At 40.6% G+C, this 24,292-nt stretch overlaps 1 protein-coding gene across 2 annotated transcripts in view; it reads right to left on the bottom strand.

Moving 5' to 3' along the window:
• robo3 (roundabout, axon guidance receptor, homolog 3 (Drosophila)) overlaps positions 1-24,292 on the bottom strand; it is an 83,730-nt gene that overhangs the window by 46,968 nt on the left and 12,470 nt on the right. For both annotated transcript variants that reach the window (XM_036594958.1, XM_036594959.1), the window contains exon 2: positions 22,591-22,917. In XM_036594958.1, the coding sequence (XP_036450851.1) occupies positions 22,591-22,917 (327 nt within the window). The remainder of the gene's footprint in view (positions 1-22,590; positions 22,918-24,292) is intronic.

The raw sequence follows: 24,292 nt of genomic DNA, 5'->3' as shown, positions 1-24,292 counted from the left end.
GAGTTCATCTCCCAAGGTACCGTTCTGTGTGAGGGCTTCCAGACCTTTATGGACTTTCGGTCAGTGGAGCTTCTCAGAGTGGTCTTGTCTCATAAAGAGGATAAACGGCTTACATAGATTAAATAGGAAAGAATCTCTCCCTTTCACATTATACACATAATGCATATATCTATTATTTCTATGTCTGATTCTGTTGATTTTGTGTCTGTTTTTGGTGGGGAGGAGATACATTACAGAGCTAAGGTGTATGTATGTGTGTGTGAGTGTGTATGTGTGGTAGCAGTAGCAGTCAGTGGTGTGAGAGTCTATAGGTCTATTATGTAATGAGCTTCAATTATTTTCGAGGTTCAAAAATTTGCCGCAAATGCTGTTCTATGTTCTAATGACGCTGATTCAGCAAATATTCCAGTAATGGCTGGAACCACTACGTTTTTCAATGAACGCTATATGTCCTGACAAATGCCCAGTGTATCCCAAACATGCATGAAGAATAGAATTAGCTCCATGCAGAAGTCATTAATACATTATAATGGTTCTATGTTTGAATCTGTCTGTTCTGTGTTAGTGGAAATAAACGGGTATCTATGTATTTGTGTGTGTGTTGGGGCATATATGTGTGTGTCGCATGTGTGTGTGCTCTCTCTTGGTGGGGAGGAGATACTGCCATTAGGCCTGAATTACAGAGCTAATGTCACTACAATGTCAGCCTAGCAGAGAGAGAGAGATAAATGAGGCAGTTTTGCTTGCTTGCTTGCGTGCGTGCGTGCGCTTGTGTGTGTGTGTGTGTGTGTGTGTATGTGCATATGTATTTTAATGAAGAGTTGTGACAACCAAACTTATGGATTTTAATGTTAACCCTTGGGGTGTCTCCTTTATTCATCTGTGATTGATAAGAGTTAGGCTCTGCTAGGCTGCCTCCATCACTTTAAATGTCAGAAGAGAATACTAGTATCTATGATATGAATATACATAAGAGGGCTGCAGCACAAAGGCCTGATGGGTGATAAATTATGGCCTTGACTTGAGAAATGTGACTGTAATTCCAATTTCTTCTTATAGCTAATTTTCCCTGTGCTATGACAAAGACACATACCTTGGCAGAATGCATTATAGCCTCATGATCAGTCTACACCAATGTACAGTCTGTAACTTTGCAATACAAATAAGCACAGGGAGAGAAAGAGAAAGAGAAAGAGAAAGAGAAAGAGAAAGAGAAATGAAGACTTTCCATACTTGCATGGCCAATACTCATTTCTAATGTAACATAAAATCTGCAGTCCCAGTGAAATGACACTAGAAGTACAACTCAACTAAAGCCCACCGTGCCTTATCTTATCAACAGCATAAAGTTTTGAATGTAAACCTGACTTTAGCAAAATTCTGTCAAACTCACTGGGCTACAAATTTAAAACTCTATACAACTATAGCCCAACAAAATGCTGTCAAAACTCAACTATAGCCCAACAAAATGCTGATGAAACTCAACTATACCTCAACAAAATCTGGCCAAAATCTGGCCAAATCTGACCACAGCTCAACAAAATTCTGGCCAAACTCAATTATAGCCAAACAAAATTTTGTTTGAACCAGACAATGCCCAGTAAAATTCCGTCCAGACCCAAATATAACCCAATAAAATTCTGTGTGGACCCAACTACAGCACAACAGAATTCTGGCCTAACTCATCTGTAGTCCAACAAAATTCTGTCCAAACCCAACTGTAGCTCAAGAAAATTCTGTATGAAATCAGCTCAAATCCGTTTTACTTCTCTCAAACGTGTTTTCACACACATACATGTAGATCTCAAAAACCTCATTGCCAACAATATGAATGACTCCACAATAAAAACTGCTTAAAAAAAAAAGTTCGGAAGAACCAAGCAAAGAAAATTAAAGCAGAAGTAAATGCAAAGCTAACTCTGTTAAAAGAGATGAGTTATGAGAAACCTGAATGTGAGATCTGGAACCAACCTGAGCCTGAAAAATATTTCACAAATGAAGACTGAACCTGTTTGAACCTGACACAAACCAAGATGTGCATCACCCGAGTATTAAACTCTGACACATAACATATTTTCTTCTCTGGTACTGTTTCAGTTAGAAAGACGAAAGGTGTCATTTCTGCGAATTGAGACTGAGTTGGGTCTATCCCATCTGCTATGACCCACACAGACTCCCCGGAGCTTGATTAGGCTCTGCCAATTACCCATAAAGCCCTGGGGGAGGCGGATTAAACCTGTGACCCTCGACCTTCGAGTGCCAGCCTCAGGGGAAGTGCCCTCTCCCTCTCTCTCTCTCGTCCTTTCGCTCTTTCTCTCTCTCCCTCTATCTTCACAATAAAGCCAGTGTAATCCTACCCGCGAGTGCTGCAGTCCACTTCAATTACCCCTCCTCCAGCCCGCCATGGTTGCATTCTGACGGGCATCACTAATGAATCCCTTGACTCTCAACCTTTCCCTCCTCGCAAAATCAATTCTTCATCCCCGATCTTTCATTCATTTTTAAGTTGGGGCTTCAATGCCGCAAGAAATGCCTAAAAACCCCACCGGTGTGCCTCGCTGTGGAGGCCCTTTGCATTAACCCAAGGTGCCTGCCTGTAACAAAACGAGTCTATTTGTTTGAGTGACTCTGTGGCAGGAAAAAAAGATTGCTAAAATCAATAGGAAGAAGTGCAGCAGGTCAGACAGGAGTGTTTGAAGTCTCCTTTAGCACCATACTGCTGCAGCTAGTTTGCATCTCAAAGACTTCCCTTAAAGTGATGGTTTGACCGAAAATCAAATTTACACAGTTTTGCCCTTGCCCCAAATGTAGTTGAGCAGCTGAGATATGCCGGGTGTCTAAAGTTTACTGCATTAGTTTCGCAATGGAGCTGCAGGTTTATTGTAGCTAACCAATAATGAAAGCTCACAACCTGTCAATTGCTAGCAGGCAAACTGCATGTCTACATGGATTCTGACACTGTATGGCACGCTGTAATATAGCTGAAGAGTAATAAGAGTCAGAATTTTGTCCGTACTCATATCTATTTTTATTAGAGTCAGACTAATATATCAGTTAGCTGATAATAGCAACAACAGTTTGATGTAGTTAAACAGTATCAATGGAAACATTGCCAATAATTAGTAATTATTTTTGATCACAAATAGCTGGGACTTAAACTCCTAATGCCAGGGCGAAACGTATAAGCAAGTCAATTTGAGATTTCTTAACAAATAGAGATGGATTGAGGCACTGTGTCATGATTTAGGCATGTGGTTTGCATGATGCTAACTGCAAGGTTCTTGCTAAATTTGCCTCGCATCTCCAGTGCAAAATTGAAGAAGCAAGCTTCAGACACAGAACGCCTCTGAGCTGATCGACTACCTTTGGAGTAATGGGAAAATGTGCAAATTGTTTGCCAAACCATTGCTTTAAATGTGCTTTCCCAACTTTTTAGCTTTCTGCACAAACACAAATCAGTATTGAGGGTTTGCACTACCTGGCCTAGGCATTAAACCATAATGGGGTTACTATAATAACTTTATGATAACCATCCACAGAATGACAGGGTGTGATTTGAGGTTCAGATTAAACACAATACATGTGCTGCATAAGCAGTTGGTCACTTTTAATTAAAAGTTTATCATCACGATCAAGCAGACCAGAGCGTTTTTATTTTCTCTCCAAAAGCCTCAAACGCTTTCAGAACTCATGAATAAATATTAGTATGAAACTGGGCAATGACAAATGGCTCTCTCGCCCAGATGAAAGGTTTACATTTCAGCTCCTGTAGCCGGCATTTGAGTCGGTCATCTGTCAATCTGTCCTCTTCCATCTTGAGCTCCCATGAAATCTGTCATACACACACAAATGCATGCATACAAAAACACGCGCACAGCATCGAGAGGGCTTCACTGGGGCAGACACGGGTCGCAATCTCTGCATATGATAACAGCAAAATATTAATCTTATTAAATTCAGGTCATGGAAATTGTGAAGCATGTCAATATCAGTATTACAAGCTCTAATCCACGAGTCTACACGATATTACACGTGGAGAGACTGCTGCTGTGGTAAGAATTTGAATTGCCGTGAACACAGAGCTCAGCCATCAGTGATAAAGTGTCTGACACGGCCAACGCTGATTGTTTCCATTTGAGTTCAGCTGTAAAAACTAATTAAACTGCCATTTTACTAATCATTTGGTAGAATGGTTTCGCTATTAACAAGGTTTACCTTAAACAGTATTTTGTCTGCTCTTTCTAGCTCACCTAATACTAGCAACCCATAATAATTTTGAGTGATGAAGGCACGATCTTTGTTTGTTAATGACTGTGAACAGGTGGTAGACATTTGAAAGGAAAGAATCTAATGAACCATTGATCAATAGAGCCAATAATCATGAGTATGTGGACATATGGAGAGCTCCGGGTCTGTCTGCTGGTCACTCAACCTTCCTATGTCCTTTTAAAAAGATTGTGTTTGTTCTGCCTAAAAGCTACCAACCCCCCCAATCTATCTCAGAGAATATTTATCAAACCCTTCATGTAAGATCACTTGTTAGACTTTGTTATGATTCCACATGAATATGATTGCACAGTAGGGTTGCTGATCATCACTATGGCTGCATAATAAGTTGTTTATCATCATTATTGCAATACAGGCTTTTGCCGATATGGCAGAAACTACAATATGTTCCAGATGAGGGTTGCTGTGGGTGTGAGTTAAGGCATCCATATAATCCAACCAAAGTAAATGATGCAGGCTGATCTTCAACCATAACATATTATTGATTCAATCTGTTTTAATATACTGCAGGATTAATAACATAATCACAATCTAGCATTTTATTCATGTCATGCAGGCCAGAACAGAAGTACATGACCATATTCCTTATGAGTGGACATGGACACCCTATACCAAGGGCCCTCAGGGCCATACTAACACCAGTCTGGCCCTGAGTGTCACCCAAAGAACAAATGGGATCCGCAAAGAAAACAATAAAAGCACCACCACTCACACACCTATTTAAAAAGATAAGTGCTTTTAAACAATTGATTATTAAGAGCTCTATTATGATGGTTGCCCAGGTACTTTGGTTAAAGGTTGAAAAAATAGTGATTTGAAGTGCCTCCTTTTGAGCTGTCAGTGTTTTTCCTCTCTTAGCACAGTGAAGAGTTGTTCCCTTGTGGTGTCAACGCAATTACTGCAGCTGTGAGGGAGCCGTCTCTTATATAAGGCTGTCTCTGCCCCACATCAAAGGGACATCTCAATATCCTCCTCCTCCAAACAGCCCTGCGAGACTAGACATCACTTCTCCTCTGCCATCACTTACGTGAGAAAACAACACCGAAGAATGGCTTTTAGCCACTGGAAAGCCCAGAAAAGTGACACTAGAAGGAAGTGATAGTCGGAAAAGAAACTAAACTGCAACAGAACATAAAGCTTACGAAATCGAGAGAAATGTATTTGACTTGAGAGTTTTTTTTCACTTGATTGCTTAGATAGCATCCTTTTTAACGCAATGTCCAAATATCAAAGAGAAAGGGATGCAATAGAATATGTTTTACTGGCAACAAACTCTAAACTTTTGCTAGCGACCTCACCATTTCATGATTTCTTCTAAGTTCTTTTAAGTTTTTAACAGGTAGGTATAGGCATCTTTGTGATGTGCTAGATTTAATTATTATTTAGATGAACGAATTCAAAGAGTTAACTGGATAACTGATTTAAATAATAAAAAAAGAGCAGCCATCGAGTCTTTGCTCCCAATGATTTATCAGTAGAGTCTTGTTTTTATATAATTCCATCATTTTGTAACAGTATGTGATTCATTTATGTTTCTATTGTTCTGTTTTTAACACATAAAAGTGTTTTCTGACCACCAGAAGGAAGAGCTTCAAGTACTTCAAGGTGAAAAGTCTGGCCTAATGCCAGTGTGCCTACATTCTCTTTTAAACTGCACATCCCCTTAAACTGCACATCCCCAAATTGAGTTATGCTTGTAAAGAGCAAGGTTTAAAAGGTGCAGTAAAATAATGGATTTATCAACAAGCTCAGGGCAGAAGAGAAGAGAAAAGGCAGTACTGGTATTAATAAATGAAGTTCTTTCTCAACAAAGCACTCTACAGGGGTATAATTCTATTCTAGATCAAAAAAAAAAAACAAAAAAACGAAAACTTCAATTTGAAAAACAATAACAGTCAGTGCTACAACAGACACTTAAAACTGTGTTATTTTGTTGGCGTATATTATTTCAGCACATATCCAAAGCCTGTGTCTCTGCCTAGTCGCTATGACTGCAATCTTTGTTAAATGAAGTCTCCCTCTTGAGACACTGTCACTAATTTACATCTGGTTTTATATGAGGTTGAGAAGATTCCACACAAAACTGGCCATCGCTGGCTATCCAAACTTCAGCAGTGAAACTGAATGTGTAATTAGATGCCTTTCCAATATTTGAACCTGACTTCCCTTAAATACATATGTACAAGGGGGAATAATGTGTGTACATGCTGCATAAAACTTTGCACAGAACACATGGACAGAAAATCTGTGTCTAAATCCTGGCGTGAAAGGCTTGTATTTTTCTTTGTTTTGTTATGGTAGTACAAGTCTATGCACTTCATTGATTTGTGGCAAGTACGGCAGCAAGCTGTATCCCATTCTACATTAGCCATGGGCAGATTTGAGTGATGGAGCTGACAGGCTGTGGCTGCACCTGGGGAAAGAAGAAGGGTCAGTTTGACTCCTCTGCCTGTAACGGGACACTGTTACAGTCACTGCTGACAGCAGCAAAGCCTGGTGCCCAGTGCAGCTGTCAGACAGCATGGAGGCCCTGGGCCAGCCTGCTACTGACTGGAGGGGAAGAGTGTATGTGTAATGGGGGGAAGGGACAGGACCGGTTGCTTGATGCTAAGAGGCACGTGCGGCCTGGACATCTGTCCCCCTCCCTGGACGCAACCCCCACCAGCTATTCCTCTAAACCCACCACACGCTCACACACACAGTGCACCCCACTCTCCTTGACGTTTCATCATTTTAAACCCCGATAGGATCAAAGAGGCCTCTCAGGGTGTGATGAGGCTGGTGCAGGCTCAGGGCAGGACGCCCACGCTCCTTATTGCCTTTGGGACAGGGGGAAATCATTGCTGCAGAGATGCTACAGACCCATGCACGTTTTCTTTTTTTTTCCCCTCCTACCTCTCGCCCTTTGTTTGTCATGGCGTTAGCGTGCGAGTGTTTGTCTTTGTCGCGCCGCTCATTTGGAAGCTGTCTGTGCTGCTTAGCTATCACCTGAGTCCTGTTAGGAGAGAACAGCTGGGGATAGCATTCGCTCTCTCTCTCTTTTGCTCACTCACCCTTTCTCCTCTCTTTCTCACTTACTCTCTCTCCACCTCTTTCCTCCTTTTCTTTCACGCTGTTTCAACCCCCCTCCTCTGCCCTTCTCAGCTGATTGATGAGAAGCATCTGTCTACATTGATGCGGTGACTGCGCATGAAAAATAATTTCCGCTGTGAGGGAAAAAGCATCGTGACCTGACCAACTGAAGCTTGCTCCCAGGCACTGCCAGATCTAAACAAAAAAAAGTGTTCCACAAAAACAAAGCAACACAGTGCAGGATTTATAACTTAACTACATCTTTTTCATACTTGCTTAAAAATAACTGTGAGCCAAACGTTTCTTTGGATCAGTGCCATAGAAGCACTACTTCTGGTTCCTTAAAGAATAGTTCTTTAATAAACTCTGTTGAAACCACTCAACTGAACCAAAAGTGGTTCTTCAATGGCATCGACCCAAAGAACCCTTTATGGCACCTTTAATGCAAAGATCAAAATAAGTGAACCACTTTTCATCATTTTGCTCCGAGAGGTCAAAAAATGGTTTTACAAATCAGGGCTTAGAAAATGGAACACTTATGTGTTAACCAGATGTAAGGACAGTTCGGCATAAAAATTTTACCAGCCTGTGTGCTGCTGCTGTTTGGCTTGTGGTTTTGGGAATACATGTCAACTTCAGTCTGTAAAGTGCTTGCGGCGGCAGGCCTTGCGCCTAGAAATAACGGTAATATTTCATCAGTTTACGACCCAAAAACACTCAGTGGAAGCATGGAGCTTGGCAAAATGATATGCATACAGATAAAGTGGGGGGATGGAGGAGAGACGGAAAGATAGACGAGATGAGCTGTCAAGGTGCATCATTTCAAGGCTCTTAAGCACTCATAAACACACTGGCGTGGTCCTGACCGCCACCTTTCAGCCCACACCACACACACCCGCCTGTGTCAAGGCGACAAATTGATGTAATAAATGCAGGTGCTTTATGGCGAGGCCGCATGTGCAGCGCTGGAGGTGGGTCTCATTAACTGGGATGGGAAGCAGGCGGGGGGAGGATCCAACAGAGGATCCAGCGGGCCTGCATGAAGTAGAATGGAAGAGGGGGGATGAGAGAGAGGTCCAACTGGCAGTGGGGTCCAAAGGCATAGAGCCAGGAAGGCGACTCTGACCTGTAACCCAAACACTGAGAATCAACGACCCACCACAATCTCCCTGAGGTGGATTTTCAGACCATGACATGACACGCTCTTATTCAAACAAGAGAGAGAGAGAGGGAAAAAGAGAGAGAGTGAGAGAGATTGTGGTTGTATTGTCTGGGGGGAGTAAGTCACATTGATGCTACTACCATTTATCAGCATAAACCATGGGCCAACAAGAGAAAAGTTGTATTCAGTAGAGGTGTAAATCTCTAAGCTCACAAAGATAGAAATAGTTGGAGGTGCTAAATGCTAAATCAGCACATTCAGATCACACAATGCATTGATGCATTTCAGGTATTCAAATATTGGATATGTACATTTCTGTTAGGAACATAACGACTCACAAAATCCGATATGATACAGTGGTGTCTTGATTCAATTAATTTTTAGACACAGCAGTACTAAATAGTGGCTCAAAAGGTGCCTTGTGTTTAGGTTTCCATATTCAGTTGATTAGATCAAGTACAATATTTGACACAAAAGCTAAGCTTTAGTGTCCCAATCAAACACTCTAGCCACAAGCTAATATGTTAGCCCAAAGCTCAGCACAGAATATTCTGTAAAATAATTCAGTACGATATGTTGTACTGTCGTACAGGTGGCACAATACCACTTTTTCATTTCTGATTCTAATCTAATATCGAAACACTGAGTACTAGCAGATACAGATTTTTTTCGTTGAGCTCAAAAATGCACCATTTTAGGATGAGTATCTCAAAGTAGACTACCATGCTCAAATACTACCTCATAGGAAGTAATACACAGCAAACAATGCATAGCACAATGTGAGTGTGTGTTATATCAGGCTGGAGTGGTTATTGGATCTATCTCTTATTGTTCCACCCTAGTCAATTAATAGACAGGTATTCTACTGTACAAAATGACTAATACTATATGATAAGTTCTTTGCTAGTAGCTGATTTATCCAAGAGTATTTGTATATCTTTCTCTCTTCGTCTGACAGGTATTTTGAGAGTAAATCCTTCACAGCTTCCACACACACGCACACACACACACACACACACACACCCACACACACACACACATCTCTCAAGCCTCTGTGCTTTGCCAGGCCTTCCATCAGCAGAAATTTGGCCGTGTCTGGGGCTCAGAGCTGTGTGGAGCGCAAGGGGAGAGGTTAATCCTTACACCTTCTCCTGAGTGGGGAGGCCTGCCATTCAGGAGAACACCACACACACACACACAGTCACACAGACACACAGACACACAGACACACAGACACACAGACACACAAGTGCCTTCTATCGAGCACAGCATCTAGCCTAATAAATGCTTAAACTTGCAAAACGCTTGAATTACAAAATCTGACTAAACCCCTGTTTCCTGTTCGGACACAAAAACAACTTCAGTTCCTAGAATTCTCTTGACGTCTTGTGTCATACTTTCACGCTCAGCTTTGGTTACTGTGGTTACCACACGTCACTTGTGATGGAATTTGGCTCTTTGAATCCTAACCCCAATGGTAAAGTCTGTCAGACACAACAAACCTTTATCTCACAAACTCCAGCGAATCATTAAAAATTCAAGCTGTTTGACAATAGTTACTTACTTCTGCTTAACTTGAGGGGCAGAAAGTTTCACAGTTCCGCATACATTATCCACGTAAAAACACTCACACTAAACGAAACTGACAGGCTTCAGATTTTCTCATCTTTGAAGAAGAGGTAGACGCCCCCATTAGAAACTGAACGAACTTCCCCTTCTCTCTTTCGCTAATTATATTCTGAAGAGGCTCTCTGAGATCTCATAGCACCAATCGCACTTCAGAAGAGTGTTTTAGGGGAATGGGGCTGCTCTGCAGGTGGTAGACTGCCTAACCAGTCCTCCACCCCCTGCACACACAGACACACTGACACTCTACTGTACATCTCATTATTCAGTTATTTGTGTCCGTTGCATGAGCAAGAACTGTAACTAGCCAAGCTTTACTGGACAGAAGGCTAGAAGGCTGGCCTACTAACGGCTGAGTGGAGAACAAAAGGGGCAATGAAGAAGGGATGAGAAAGGCATGAGGGGAGAGAGAGGAAGCCAAAGAGGCTGCTGTGTTTATGGTCCAGTGAGGGGAGCCCATGAAGCCCCCAGGAGCTAGTCTTTTTGTATGCAGATACAGACAACAATAAGTCCATTAGAGAGGTGGTCTAATCCGGCGCGTGTGGCCGCATATGGTGGGGGCTAATAGAGACATTGTCTGCAGCAGAAGGAAGGATTACTTTAATCTAGCAATGGGCTGCACTTCTGCTGGACCTAAATGAAGAGAGGACCGGACCGGATGCACGGTGTCCTACTAGTGTCCCCTTTTCACCCTCAGATGTCCACTGTAACCCTGTTTGCTGGCACATAACCATCTGGATGGACCAAAGCAAGCCAAATTAACTGCTCCATCTATTACTGACAAGTAGCATTATAGGGGCATTTTCTACAGACATATTGTATTTTCTTTTTCCCTGATTTTATGCACATTAAACAGTCATAATTAATTTTACAGGCCTATTTTTCAGTCTGTTTTTTCCTTGGAATTAAACAGTTTTTGCTACTTTGCTGTTAATATACTGATATATTATCAATATCATAATAATCTCTAAATTTCTATCATCATCATTTTTTAAATGGTACCTTTACAGGAGAAGGAAAAAATATGTAAAATAATGTAGAAAGATTGAATTTAATTTTTAATTTTTAAAGATTTAATTTAATTTTAAAGTAATTTTGGACCATTTATAGTGGTCCAGTTACTACACAATGTAGTGGGGAGCCAACACTATCAAATGATGTTAAAAAGTTACATAGTTTTGATATAATAGCGATAATATGTAAGGAACTTCTTTTCTGATTGCTACTCTGCTTTGAGCCTCACTCGAAAAGCCCATGCTGAAAGCCACAGGACAAAAGTTTGGGCTGAAATTTTTAGGAACCTCAGAAAAAGAAACCCCCACATTTGTCCCCACATTTTTCACTATAACTACTCACTGTCTGCAGTAATAACACTATCTTACCACTTCAACCTGATTGGGTGGGTTAAACAGCTAAAGGCTGAAAGAGCAGTTAAACGAAAGAGTTCAAAGCTGTCAGGTAGCTAAACGGAGTTGAGAGTGAACAGTTCATTTTAAACTTTAAAATTACACAGTATATCAAAAAATTGTTTTTTCCATGATAGTGCTGTTTTAAAGTTCCCAGCTGCCCCTTTGCAGTGGGTTGGATTGTACTATTATACACCTTTCTGATACAAAAAAACAAAAATCCGGCCATAAACTGTTTGGCTTTTTGTCTTTAAGTTCAAATGAGTGCTTAAATATGCCTATGAATAATTAAGAATTAGAAAAACTGTCTGGTCACGGTGCAAGTGGTCTAATAAGGATGTTTGTGATTGGTCTATAAAAGATGCTTTTGTTCTATAAAACACACCAGATTAATTTTAATGGCCTGCCTCAGGAAATGAACTATAAATACTGCAGGGTGTAGGTTTTAAGCTACATAATGCCTGGAACAAATTATATGCACATAAGAAAAGTCATAAAAGAGCTGTGTGAGAATATGCAAAGCAAATGGAGCATTTAAAGGACATAAGGTGAGTGCATAACCAGGCGCTTCACTCAGTAGTGCCAAAAAAGTGCATATACTGAATCTTTAAATCCTTAAATGCTGTGATCAGAGCATCATGGACACTAAAAAATATGAGAATGTGAAGAATCTTGTTTTTCATATATGGCCTTGATGGTACATCTAGCGGACAGCATAGAGAAACTGTGACTTGCTGTCTTCTCCTAAACTTGGCACATAACTCAGACATCATGAGAAGAGACAGGAATCAAATCTAGTATGGCTGACATATCTTGGAATGGTCTGAATAATAATTCAGAACACATCATTGAGACATTGCTCCGGATCCGACCTGACATTAGGGCAATTCCGTGTGGATGTTTATCCCCGATCCCTCTGATCCTTCAAGGTGAGCCTGTTTGTACGTATCTATTTCAAACAGATAAATGACATCAGCGGCTTCTGACAGAGACGTCACTAATGCACACGGACAGAAAAAAGTGGCTCTTCAGGAAATGATATTTGATTAGGCTGTCTCCTTCATTTCAGGACACATGATGGAGCTTGAGTGTGTGTGATGGAACACAACTGTCATCCCTGCTTCTTGTAGGTTTCAGATTTGTCTGTTGGGGCTGCCTTTACATACTGCACTGCTGTTTGTCTGCCATTGAGGCTACAATCAGAAATGGCCTAAAAATTGCCACATCTGCAACGGGAGCAGGATAAAGTTTACTAACAAAGACCATAGCAAACCTAGTCTCAAACTTAGAAGCTCCACCCACAGAAGTATGTGGATTGTCTTATGTATTATACCCTAAAATGGCCACAACAATCCGTATTTTGTCAGTTACACTCTGATTGGCTGTCTGTACTGCCCTATGTATGCATCCCAATGCATCTCTTGTTTTTTATCAGCTCGACAAGCTACAAAGTTCTGTTTATTAAGGTACATGCTAGCTCAGCACCAGTAGAGCGCAGTTGCCTGCTCTGCATAGGGTGACAACAATAAAAGAACGAACAGTGGCCTGCCTCTGTCCGAATGTGTAGGTTTTGAACACTTTTAAAGGATGCCATAGTGCTAAATTTAAATGTCCTTCTGCCTGACAGCAAATTAGAGAAAAGCGTTTAAAGTCTGAACAAACAGATTTACAGTCTACACGTTGTATGGTGTACATTCAAAAACAGAGGTCTGTGATTGGTTGTTTTGCATGTCAGTCCAATGCCTTTGTAAAGTAAGTTGCTCTTGGCCACAAAGTAAGTCATTCTTGGCCACAGTGGGTAACAAAACCCACCAGACTCTCTCACAATAGTCAGAAATTTGGCTTGCAAGACTACAGCATACCAGAGTACGGCATTCCATTTTAAGCAATCCCTAACGTGGACGCTCATATTATAAACATAAAACACTGAAATCCATCTCCAAAATCACATTGATTTTTGTCATTATGTGGAGCTGAGAGAGGCTAGTTAGCAGCTGGGTCTCCTCCAAACCTGCAGACACCGGGAGAATATGATTGTGGGCTTACAATATGTGCAGAAATAAAAGTAATGACATGAACTGCTGCTGGGGTGTGCACGTATGTGCATATATGTGTGTGTGTGTATATTCTCCCCTACCCTATAAACACAGAGCGATATCCTGGCTCGTTGCCCTTTCTCCCCTCCCTCTCATAGCTGCTGGCATTGCAAGTGAGAGAAAAGCAATCAATCATCCAATTGCAGGGCAACTGTCTATGCAGTCTCGCTGGGTCTTAAAGCGTGCACGAAATAAACTAAACCAGGAGGTGGATAATGTAACTGGCCTAACGGCAAGTTATCGCAACAAAACACTGAGATACTGGTATGGTGCTGCTGGGGACAATTCCTCATGTAAGCTATATTTGTGGCTATATTCTAACAAGTAAAGGTGTCAATAAAGTGTTCTTTTGAACACTGCCACTGAAGAACCACTTTCGATTTTCTAAGGAACCTTTCAAAGGATATTTCTTTAAAGAGCCATTTTTGTAAATGAGATGTGCAAATGCAAAGAACCTTGAAACTTTACAAAATCTCCACAAAATGGGTTTTTCCTAGAATGATGCATCCAAGAACAATTTAGCACCATTAAATTTAAAGAACGTACTGAGAATTTCTCTTCTGTGAAAGCTCTAAAAGCGAAAGCAGTTTATATAGATTCATACTGAAGCTTAAACCTTTGTCACTTGGGAGAAAATGAAAAGTAATCACTCTTTAAACAAATTTGCCTCGAATTGACTGCCTATTTGAGGAGCAGATTAAAAGAATAATTCCAGTCTTAATTGCTTGGGCTACACAACATTATGAATCAATTAAGCAGCACCTGCTTTTAAAAAGCACTTCGCTCTTGAGGGAAGAACAATGAATAAAGGAATGGGTTACTGAAAGCATCTAAAACCGGAGAGGAACAGTTCAGACTGGAGTAGTCAGCCAGAGGACAAAACTCACTTTTTACCAGTGATAAACCAAGCACAGCATGACACCATTATAACAACAAAGCTCTTTCATGGGGGGATGCTACTTTTATATGAGATAACGAATATGCTTGCCTTAATTAGCATACAGCAATTTGCTTGTTTGCTCAGTTTTTCACTTTCTATCTTCAAACTATGCAGTTATAACGCAGTTATATAGAAATAGTAGTTAAAACGAGGGAACTAAATCAAGTCTTCAAAATGATGGTCACTACCAACAGTGGACTGTCATCAACAGGGATGGATATTGGCAGTTACTTCAGGATACAATGTATCTTACATTGCAAGCATTTATATATGGTGTGACATAAGAAACAACATATACAGCATAACTGACATTTTTGTTGACTTGGAAATCTTCATAATCACGTTTGGACATTGTGCTGCTGGCATAATTTACGTTTCATTAAATGGCATGGCTTCGCTGTATTCCTCTTTTGCAAAAATAAATGCACTATTTTGAACACAGCTCTAGTCTTCATGGTTCCTGAGCAGGGGTGTATTGTTCTTCATGCCCAGCATGCTCTGCTTTCAACCCCACAAACGCTCACAGATGCAACCCCATCTCCCATTCATTCACATGAGGGGCTGTCAGAGCTCATCCTCACACCACCTGTTAACATTCAGCTTAACTGCCTCTCTCTGCACCCCCTCTCTTTTTGTCTGCTTTGCTGTGTCTCTCTCTCTTTCTCTCTTTCACTCGCTCTCTCTGTTACCAGAGGTGGGCTGGTTGCTAAATTTCTACCATAATTAATTGAGAGGGTTTTGATGGCTGAGCTACAGAAGGGCTGGGCCTTCCTGTGTCCGTATGACCCCTCCCTGCCAGCAGTCTCCCTGACCCCTACAGTCCTCTAGGCTAAGTGATCTCATTACTGCTGCCTGAGCACACACAGACATACACACAAGGCCAGAGTGTGCAACCCAACCAATGCCCTGGCACTGCACCAAAAAAAATGACCTGAGTCCTCCTGATCACAGTGTAGTGGGGCTACATCTAGATATTGTTACCTCAAAACATAACAGGTAGAATAAGTTTAGAGGTACTATGGATTATGTATGTTAAATGTAAAATGTATGCATTGTATGCCATTATATTGCTACGTACTACAATCGTGACACATACTAAAATATAATAAAAATAAATAAATAAATAAATAAATAAATAAATAAATAAATGCATTGGTGCCTGCATTATTCTGACTAATATAATTTACATAAGTACACACCCTGATTCATCACTTATCTGGAACTGTGATTGGTTGAGATGCCAACAACAGACAGTACTTACTGCACATTGCAACCTTCTGCGATATCACTATTGCAATAAACAATATTGCAATAATGATTAACTGAAACAATTTATCACGCAGCCTTGGCGCTGATCCGAAATGACTTTTCAGTGGAAGTAATGGAAAAAAACTGGAGAGATCTGATTCATTTAGTTTTATTAGTGAATAAAAACAGGGTGTGCCAAAGCATTAGAGCTAATAGACTTTGCCTTAATGAAATTAAAAAGCTTTACAATGTTCTTTTCTATCGGCAGCACTCAATGGTTGATTTATACTGGAGAATTTAAATCCACGGCTTTTCCAAAACAAGCCTGTTGCTGCACCCACTGAGTTTGGATCCAAGGCAATGAGGTTAATAGCATTGAGAGTGCCCAGCCCTGGAGGAGAGCGCATGCCCGGGTGCACATAAGTCACCATTACTCCATCTTCAGCCTGGACTAGAGGACCTGAGACAGACGGGCTTATCTGTGCTGTGGCCCCTGCCTAATCCCAAGAGGCCAGCCAAAACTATTGGACCCATCAGAGCCTGACTCTAAAGCCCCTGCTCCATACCAAGAAAATTCAACTTCTCAAAGTCCTAAAATTTGCAATCAACTGTGAAGAACTGGCAAAACACACCAGAATTCAAGCTGGTCGAGTGTTCTGGAGAGCCAACTGACTTGGCACTGAATTCTAGATGGTGAGTTCAGTTGGCCATCGTGTCATGCCTCCAATGGCCACACTACAGCCAGCATACAGCATGCTTGAGGTGATGCAGCATGCTTGAGCAGCCAAGTTTGGCTGCTATTTCCACTCACATTAAAATACACAAAAAATATCCATTAGAAATGAGGGGCATAATTTTGCAATCATTTTGACTGATGGCAAAAAGAGTCCTGACCACCGAAAAAGACTCAAATTTATAATAACTAATAATTTTGAAAGGCTGACAGCTTTTCATTTCCCTTTGGAAAAGTGCTAAATACTCAAAAGTAAGCTTTGGATTGCGACTGATTGATGTCTTAATGATTGTTTATAGCAATGTTCTAGCAGATTTCTACACAGTAGCTTTTGGTCACAGGCTATGTCAGTGAAATTCCACAATGTGAGAAAGTTGTCCCTCAATCAGCCAAACAAAACAGAGCAGGGACAGATTCTCTTTTCACCTGTTCATTCTTAACATTTCATGGAACAGCTGCCTTTGTGTCCTCACCTGTTGTTTTGGAAAGCAGGTCTGTCCCCCAAACAAACTTCTGTTAAGGTCACAATTGTGTCTCACCCAAAGACATTCAGTGTGCTACCCTCCTGAGTAGCACCTAATCTTAAACAGATACTGTGGTAATTAGTAAAATTCCAAGTCAATACTAACAATAACAACACAATCAATGACAATCAACTGATATTGCAATTACATCTGGTGATACTATGGTTCCAACATTATAGTGCGACCCAAGAACACAATGTAGCCTTATATCACTGTAACTTATATCACTGGTTCTTGCAAACCAACTACTTAACAAGCAATAAATTAATGAGATTCTGAACCAATATTGACCACCAATCACAAGAAAATCCAAGGCGATTAACTGATGCTGCAATAATCTGGCAGTCAATGTTACTGTTCATCCATAATGTACAGACAAGCCCCAAACACAACATTTCTGCAAGTTATATAAATAGTTCTTTGCTAAATGAACCATTTAAAAAGCAATAAGAAAACAGATTAAGAATACACTGTCGAGCACAGACCCTTTTATCTATCATTTACTGCAAAGCACTCGCTGCGTACTGCTCCATATCATCCGAACTGCAGCATCTAAGCATTTTAACACAGCATCCATGAAATAACACTGGGCTGCCATAAATACCACCTTTTCGAAAGCGAGCATGTAAAGGCGTAGCGGAGTGGCTAAGTGTCTCAGTGTGTGCATTCATGTACTCCCACACACACTGGGCCGCTGCCTGTTTCTGCTCTCATAACACCTCTCGTCGGCACCGCTCAGTGCCCCCATAATGTACAACATGCTTCCTGCTGCTGCCAGATGGAGCCGTTTGGCATTTGAGGTCCCCTCTCCACTCCTCTCTCCATCTCTCTCTCTCCCTCCCTCTCTCTCGCTCTTCTTTCACTTCTTCTTACCCTATCTCTCACTCTTTTACTCTTACTCCCTGCTCTTTAAAACCTGTAAGCAACATCGACAAAGCTTGCTCCTTTCCAGGGATGCACTGATCTGATAAACTGGATCAGCACAGCTACAGATACGGACATTATGAAACAGATCAGGCATCGACTAAATACTACTGATCCACATTCAGTACTGCGCAGTTATCCAATACCCTTTCTTGTCGTACACCTCATTTCTTATCGTATGCATTTCTTTGTTAAAAGGCAATGTGCCTCATGTCACTTTCCACATGACCCCAAACAAATTACCCAAAGTTGTATTGGTGTATGTCTACTCCTTTCTTTGTATACTTTACACTCTTTCTTTCTCCCTACTCATTCCCACCCACCCCCCCACTTATCCCCAACTCTCCACCCCCTGTGCCCTACACCAGCAGTGTGGCAGGCCGAGGCAGCAGATGAGGAGCCCTCTGGCCTTCAGCTCCTGTCCGCCACCTGCCTCCTGGAGCTGTGCCATGCTGGAGCATGGCTCACTGATGCCACGCCAGCGCTGGCATTGTGCACCCATGGCTCATCCCCCCACCACATCCCTCCAGAACACTGCCTTTATGACCCGTGGGCCTTACTCAGTCAAACCACTATTAATCTGCAATGGCCCAACAGTGAATATCAAGCACAAGATCTGTCTGGGTGTGTTTACTTGATTATCAAAAATTAGCTGACCATGTAAAATAAGTAAAATATCTCACATTCAGCACTAGCGATGCAACATCATGATACAATACGTACTGTGGTTCATTCGTTTTGCTTTTACTTTTTGAAGTCCAGTTATTAAAACAAAATTGCAGTGACTAGTGAACATATAATTTACACAAGTCATTTTCTTAGAAAACAAAGTTAAATACACATTACAAGTATACATGGTTTTGGCTGCATGCAAGGTTTTTTTCCTTTACGTTTTTGGTTGCCTTTTTTAGGAATGAGGTTTTTAATAGAACAAGAGAAACTGTGCCAGCTAATGTCAGTTTCTGATTTCAACAGCTTCTAAATTGCATAAGATCTAACTGTATTCATTCATTCATTTTGTCTTGCAACTACCACATTAAAAAAGTGAATATTAATATCCCTATTAAGCACACTTCAGTTTAGAATAATGCTGCAACCTCAAAGACAAATCACAATCACCACATGAGTGTACACCTAAATTTCTCGGCAAACTTTTGCTGATTTATTATTTATTAAACATATGAAACACAGATAATAGGATCAGCACATCCAATGCTTCAGCAACATCTTTCTCAAGAGAATGCCAGTAGGCCACACAGGAAGTGTATATTATATTGGTACTGTAATTTCAGGAATAGTTTTGATGGACAAGCAGTGTCATGTCCAATTTGTGGCAAATAATGTCCTTTGACTACTTTCTGCAAAACTGGCCATAGGCTATCTCTGTGTCACTCTGTCACTCTCTCTCTCAGCTGTGGCAGAAGGCTACTGAGAAACCTCAAACATGGCAGCAAGGCTACTAAGAAACCTCAAACATGGCAGCAAATCAGGATAAAGGACCTTTATCTCAGACAAGAGGTGCAACAGGGGTGTGTGTGTGGTTTTAAAATTTAAAACCAGATGTGCTACCTAATTCTAAACTACTAAGAAAAGAACTGACTGCATGCAGCTCTCAGAATATAATAGTAACTAGTAATCTTGGCCAGCTATATTAACCCTGTCTTACAGTTTTCATGCAAAAAAAATAAAAAGACTCAGTTATCGCAACCAATGCAGAATTAGTTTTAAAAGATCTGGCAGTGTTACTGACTGTACGGCAACGGCCCGATGCTATCTTTCAGCACACGCTTTCTACTAACTGTATGAATGAACATGAAGTTTACATTTACAGAGGCATGCTTAGGATCTTCTAGCTGTATATGTTTAGAGCTTTTGGCAGGCAGTTTCATAACCCATACACTTACAGATTATCATTTGTAAAACAGTGTTTGGAATGCTTCAGTGCCTCAGAAAGGGTAACGCAGATTACGAAAGCCCCTTCTGCAACTTTTATCGGATGCAAACATCTGATTAGCAACACTCACTGAGTGCAAACATGTCATTGTAACCTCTAATTGAACCTGGACAGGCTGGGAAATAATAAGATGTGTGTAAAGTTTCTAAGTAGTGCTCAGAGTGGCAACAAACTTTCAATGAACTCAGAGGCTGAAAATGTAGGTTGATGTTTTCCGTAATATTGTTAAGTGATTTTTCAGATTTATTGGGGAGTTGTAATAGAAAAAGGTGAAGAGTTCACTCTTACTCATAAAGGAGGTGGCCAATTTATTTCTTCACTAAATCCTATAAACTCTGAGAGGAGTAAGCATTTATTCGACGGTTCTCTTTAATCAGTCTTATAGCCCTGGCCCTGAAGGTCATATAAAACTTCTCAGAGAAAAACAAAATCCTTGGATTCAAGGTGAAGTGTTTTGCTCTGGCTTGTAAGCACAGTAAGTGAAAATACAAAAAAAGACTGTACTGTAATTTCTGAATTCTTAAAATGTGGTATTATTTAAAACCACATGCCTCTTGGTGTGAGAACGGTATGACTCTCTCCTGGGAGTAGGAGTGAGTGAAGCATATTAGCCCACATGTAACACCTCCAGCAGATGGTAAAGCATTTGAAAAGTCTGTCCTCGGAGTGACCGACTCCAGTTCAGGGCTGCAGCATGCCTCTAAAGACAGTAAGTAAACAAAGACAGAGTTGTTCAAACATACCGGGCAGACGAACTAAGAAAAAATTAAGCCCAACACTGTTTTCTAAAAGCTCAAGTGACAGCAGAAAACCATTTCTAATCCCTTAAACCCAAAGGGTTCACACTTTAGCTCCTCACTTTCATTACTACCTCATTTACACATTTCATAGCACTCACTTCATTCATGTTAGTTCCTGGATAATGTTAAGCCCTAAGATTATGAACTGAATAAACAGTCTAGCATTTAAGTGGTTAAATCAGAAGAAAAGCCACAATGTTATGAATACATGATGGCACTGCCTGATAATCGAATGAGCATAATCAAATCGTGCTACCCGTATTTAATTACGGCATATTGGATATGGGAAGTCCTTCTGTTAGAGCCTGGAGCCAATCCACAAGATACTCTGCAACGTCGCTGGATTTTTGGGACAAACATCTGTTACCTACAAGCAGCCAGCATCTCATAACTCTCTTCCCTTGTCCTGTTCCTCACACACAACATGCCATCCATCCATATTAATGCTTCAAACTAAATTACATCCTTTAAAAACAACAATGACCTCACTGCTTCCCCTCACCCTGGCCTCCACAGGCAAACATTAAAAGAGAATTTACACAAGGTAACAGAAGAGAAAGAATACAAGAGGTGAAGAGAGGCCAAGACAAAGGCAAAAGAGAAGGTAAGGGTGGCTGCACAATATATAATTTGCTAATTTAGCCAGTAAGCAATTCTGATATCGCCAGGACTGTAACAATCGAATATTTTCACTTTTGAACATTCTATCGAATATAATCTTGAATATTTGAATGTTTTACAATAATGTATACTAGAATACTGAATAATAGAATAAGGAAAGCTCAAAATATGTGTTTCATTTTAATGATTAAACAGTTATTTGTTACTGTAAACACCACTGATAACCAAGAACTGTCATAGCAAGTGGCATGCTATTCTGAGGGACCCTGCATAATCTGGCAATCCTGGCCAGACTGCTGAAACTATTTGAATGTGTCAGTGAGGAGTGGTGGAGGACACTAGAGGAAACATCTTTTTAATCACGAAAACAGCTTTTTGGTCACCTCAGTGACTGCTCAAAATACACCTTCTAGCGTTCTGAGCATGAGCTAAACTCTGCTGTATTAATCTTAATGGTGCAGGTTGAATAAGTTTCTTTCTTCTCTGGATGGCCAGCTTGCTAGACATCTATTCATTTATTCTAGGAAACAAATACAAAGGAGACCATGCTAGCTAGTAATGCAGATCAGTAGTAAAAGCATTTGGACTGTACTGGAAGTTAAAGCCGACATTATCACCTCAAATTAGAGCTCTAATACTGGAAGGTGGGAACGGAGCCCTACTTCTGACCACTGCCGATGTATCACTGTGGTTTTGACCATTTTCACTGTTTTTACCTTTTTACCTGACATACAAGCAAACTATCAAATTAATTAGCTCTCTGTGGATGCACTGCTACTGCACACTTCTGGTGACTCGCTAGCTTTTAGCTTCATAAACAAATTTTTGTTTACCATCAGACTGATAAATACTAAAGCACAGAAGTGTGTGGTAGCAGTTTTTCAAACTGCTTTTCCTTTTTTTTCAAACATTTTAATTAGTTAATGTATTGAATGTCATCAAATGTGCACTAGTTTAATTAGAATTTTAAACGAAACTGGTCAAGCGATCCAACAAATGTGAATACTTTTTGATGACTGTTGATAGGGCAATCCAATTAAAAAATCTCTAACCATACCAAGTAAGACATATTCTAGTCACAATATGCAGCATTATAATATAAAGTGCTTCCACATCATTCAGCCCAACTAGCATAAGAGAAAAAAGAAAGGGAGAAGCTGAAAACCAAGAAAAAAAGAATTAAACAGTTTGGCTTACTTGCAACCTCCAAAGAAGCATTGCGACTGACAGCCTCTCCCAGGTAGTTCCTGGCCACGCACACATAGACACCTTCATCCGGTTTGCTGCGGCGTCCATGCACGATCCTGAGGAAGAAGAGGGAGCCTGTGGGCAACAGCATGCGGTGGGAGCGAGGGTCCTCCCTGTCTGTATCAACACGCTCGCCATCTTTGTACCACTCCACCATGGGGGTCGGCCGGCCCTCTGCTTTGCAGTTCAGTGTGGCCGGCTCCCCTTTTGAAACGATCAGGTCTGAGGGGTGCTCCACAATCCGTGGCGGGGCGTCCTCCAATCTGGGTCGAGATCCTGCAGGAGAAGGGGCACCAGAGATTCATGAGTAAGAGTGGATGCTTTAAAAAAGAGAAGTGCCGTAAGAAAAAGACACACAGGTAAAGCATTAGGTATTGTTCTGGTTTGAATTAAAGGAATACTCCAGCATTTTTTGACTTAATCTGTATCTGTTGCATCAGTAACACATGATGGAGGACCACCGAAAATACTTCTTGTGCATTTTCTTTATTTACTGCACTTAGAAACGAACAGAAAACTCACTGACTGAGAACATACTTACTATATAAGCCAAAGGGTCGTTGCTTCAGCACTTTCCCGCTGGCTTGAATTGTAAGCAGATAAAGGTTTGCTGTTCTTATTCTAAGTACAGACAGAAAATAGACTGAAGACCCTGAAGAGTTTAGTTTCAGCACAGCTGGCTCTAATATTCAAAAGCTCCCGAAGACCTTGATTAAACATTATGTGTTAGATAGTGGTGAACACAGTACATTAATCTTGTACTGAGCAGAAATACTCACAGAAAAATTGTTAAGTATTAAAAGTAGAAGTACTGTGAAGCATTGCCCTTATTATGTCAAGTTAATTAATGAACAGTTTCTATTTAGCACGACATTTGTGCATCTAACTCTTTATCATACTGATGTTTTATTGTATTAACTGTAATAACCCACTACTACTTTTGTACCTAAATTCAAGTGGAAATATTCAAGTAATATTTTACCAAGAGAATTTCTATTTTCACTCTACAGGATTTTTGTATTTTGTCTACCACTAACATGAAAAATGTAAGCTTTCTTGTGTAACGTTCCAGTCAGTGTTTAGCCTAACACTTCCTTCTTCCAAGTAGACACAAACATAACCAGATTATTATATCAAGAATTGTGATCTATCACAGTGTGAAAGAGAAACATCACATCACATAATTAGAAATATATGAAAAATGTCAGAGAAAAAAAATCACTAGTCAAACTGGTCAAACTTAGAACAGATCAAATACAGCCTGTAAGCCTACATTCAGCATGCCAGCTCTCTGCAGGTCATTTATGCAAGCTACAGTTGACAAGATAAAAAATACTATTTCAGGCAGTACTTGGCTGAGTAAAATGAAGACACATTATACATGCATGGCTCTCGCATACAGCATTTAAATTGGATGGTACAAAATGACATGCTCCACATTCAACAGTTACCAAAGAAAACACAGAAATACATTTTGCTCCTAGCTGTGGGCAGAAAGCAGAATAGAAATATATAAGTAATTCTGTTCTGTGTTTTAAGCCACATGTGAATTTATTTTCACTGCCAAGAAAGAAGAAGGGGGACTGGTGCTAAGATAATTCCTGCAGAAAGCTTTGAAATTGCTTTTCTCTCCTCCAATATGAATGACAGG

This window comes from Colossoma macropomum, unplaced genomic scaffold, assembly GCF_904425465.1.
Source record: "Colossoma macropomum unplaced genomic scaffold, Colossoma_macropomum, whole genome shotgun sequence".
In the NCBI taxonomy this organism is placed as follows: Eukaryota; Metazoa; Chordata; class Actinopteri; order Characiformes; family Serrasalmidae; genus Colossoma; species Colossoma macropomum.
The sequence above is the reverse complement of the archived record's forward strand: the minus strand, read 5'-3'. Positions and strand labels throughout refer to the sequence as shown.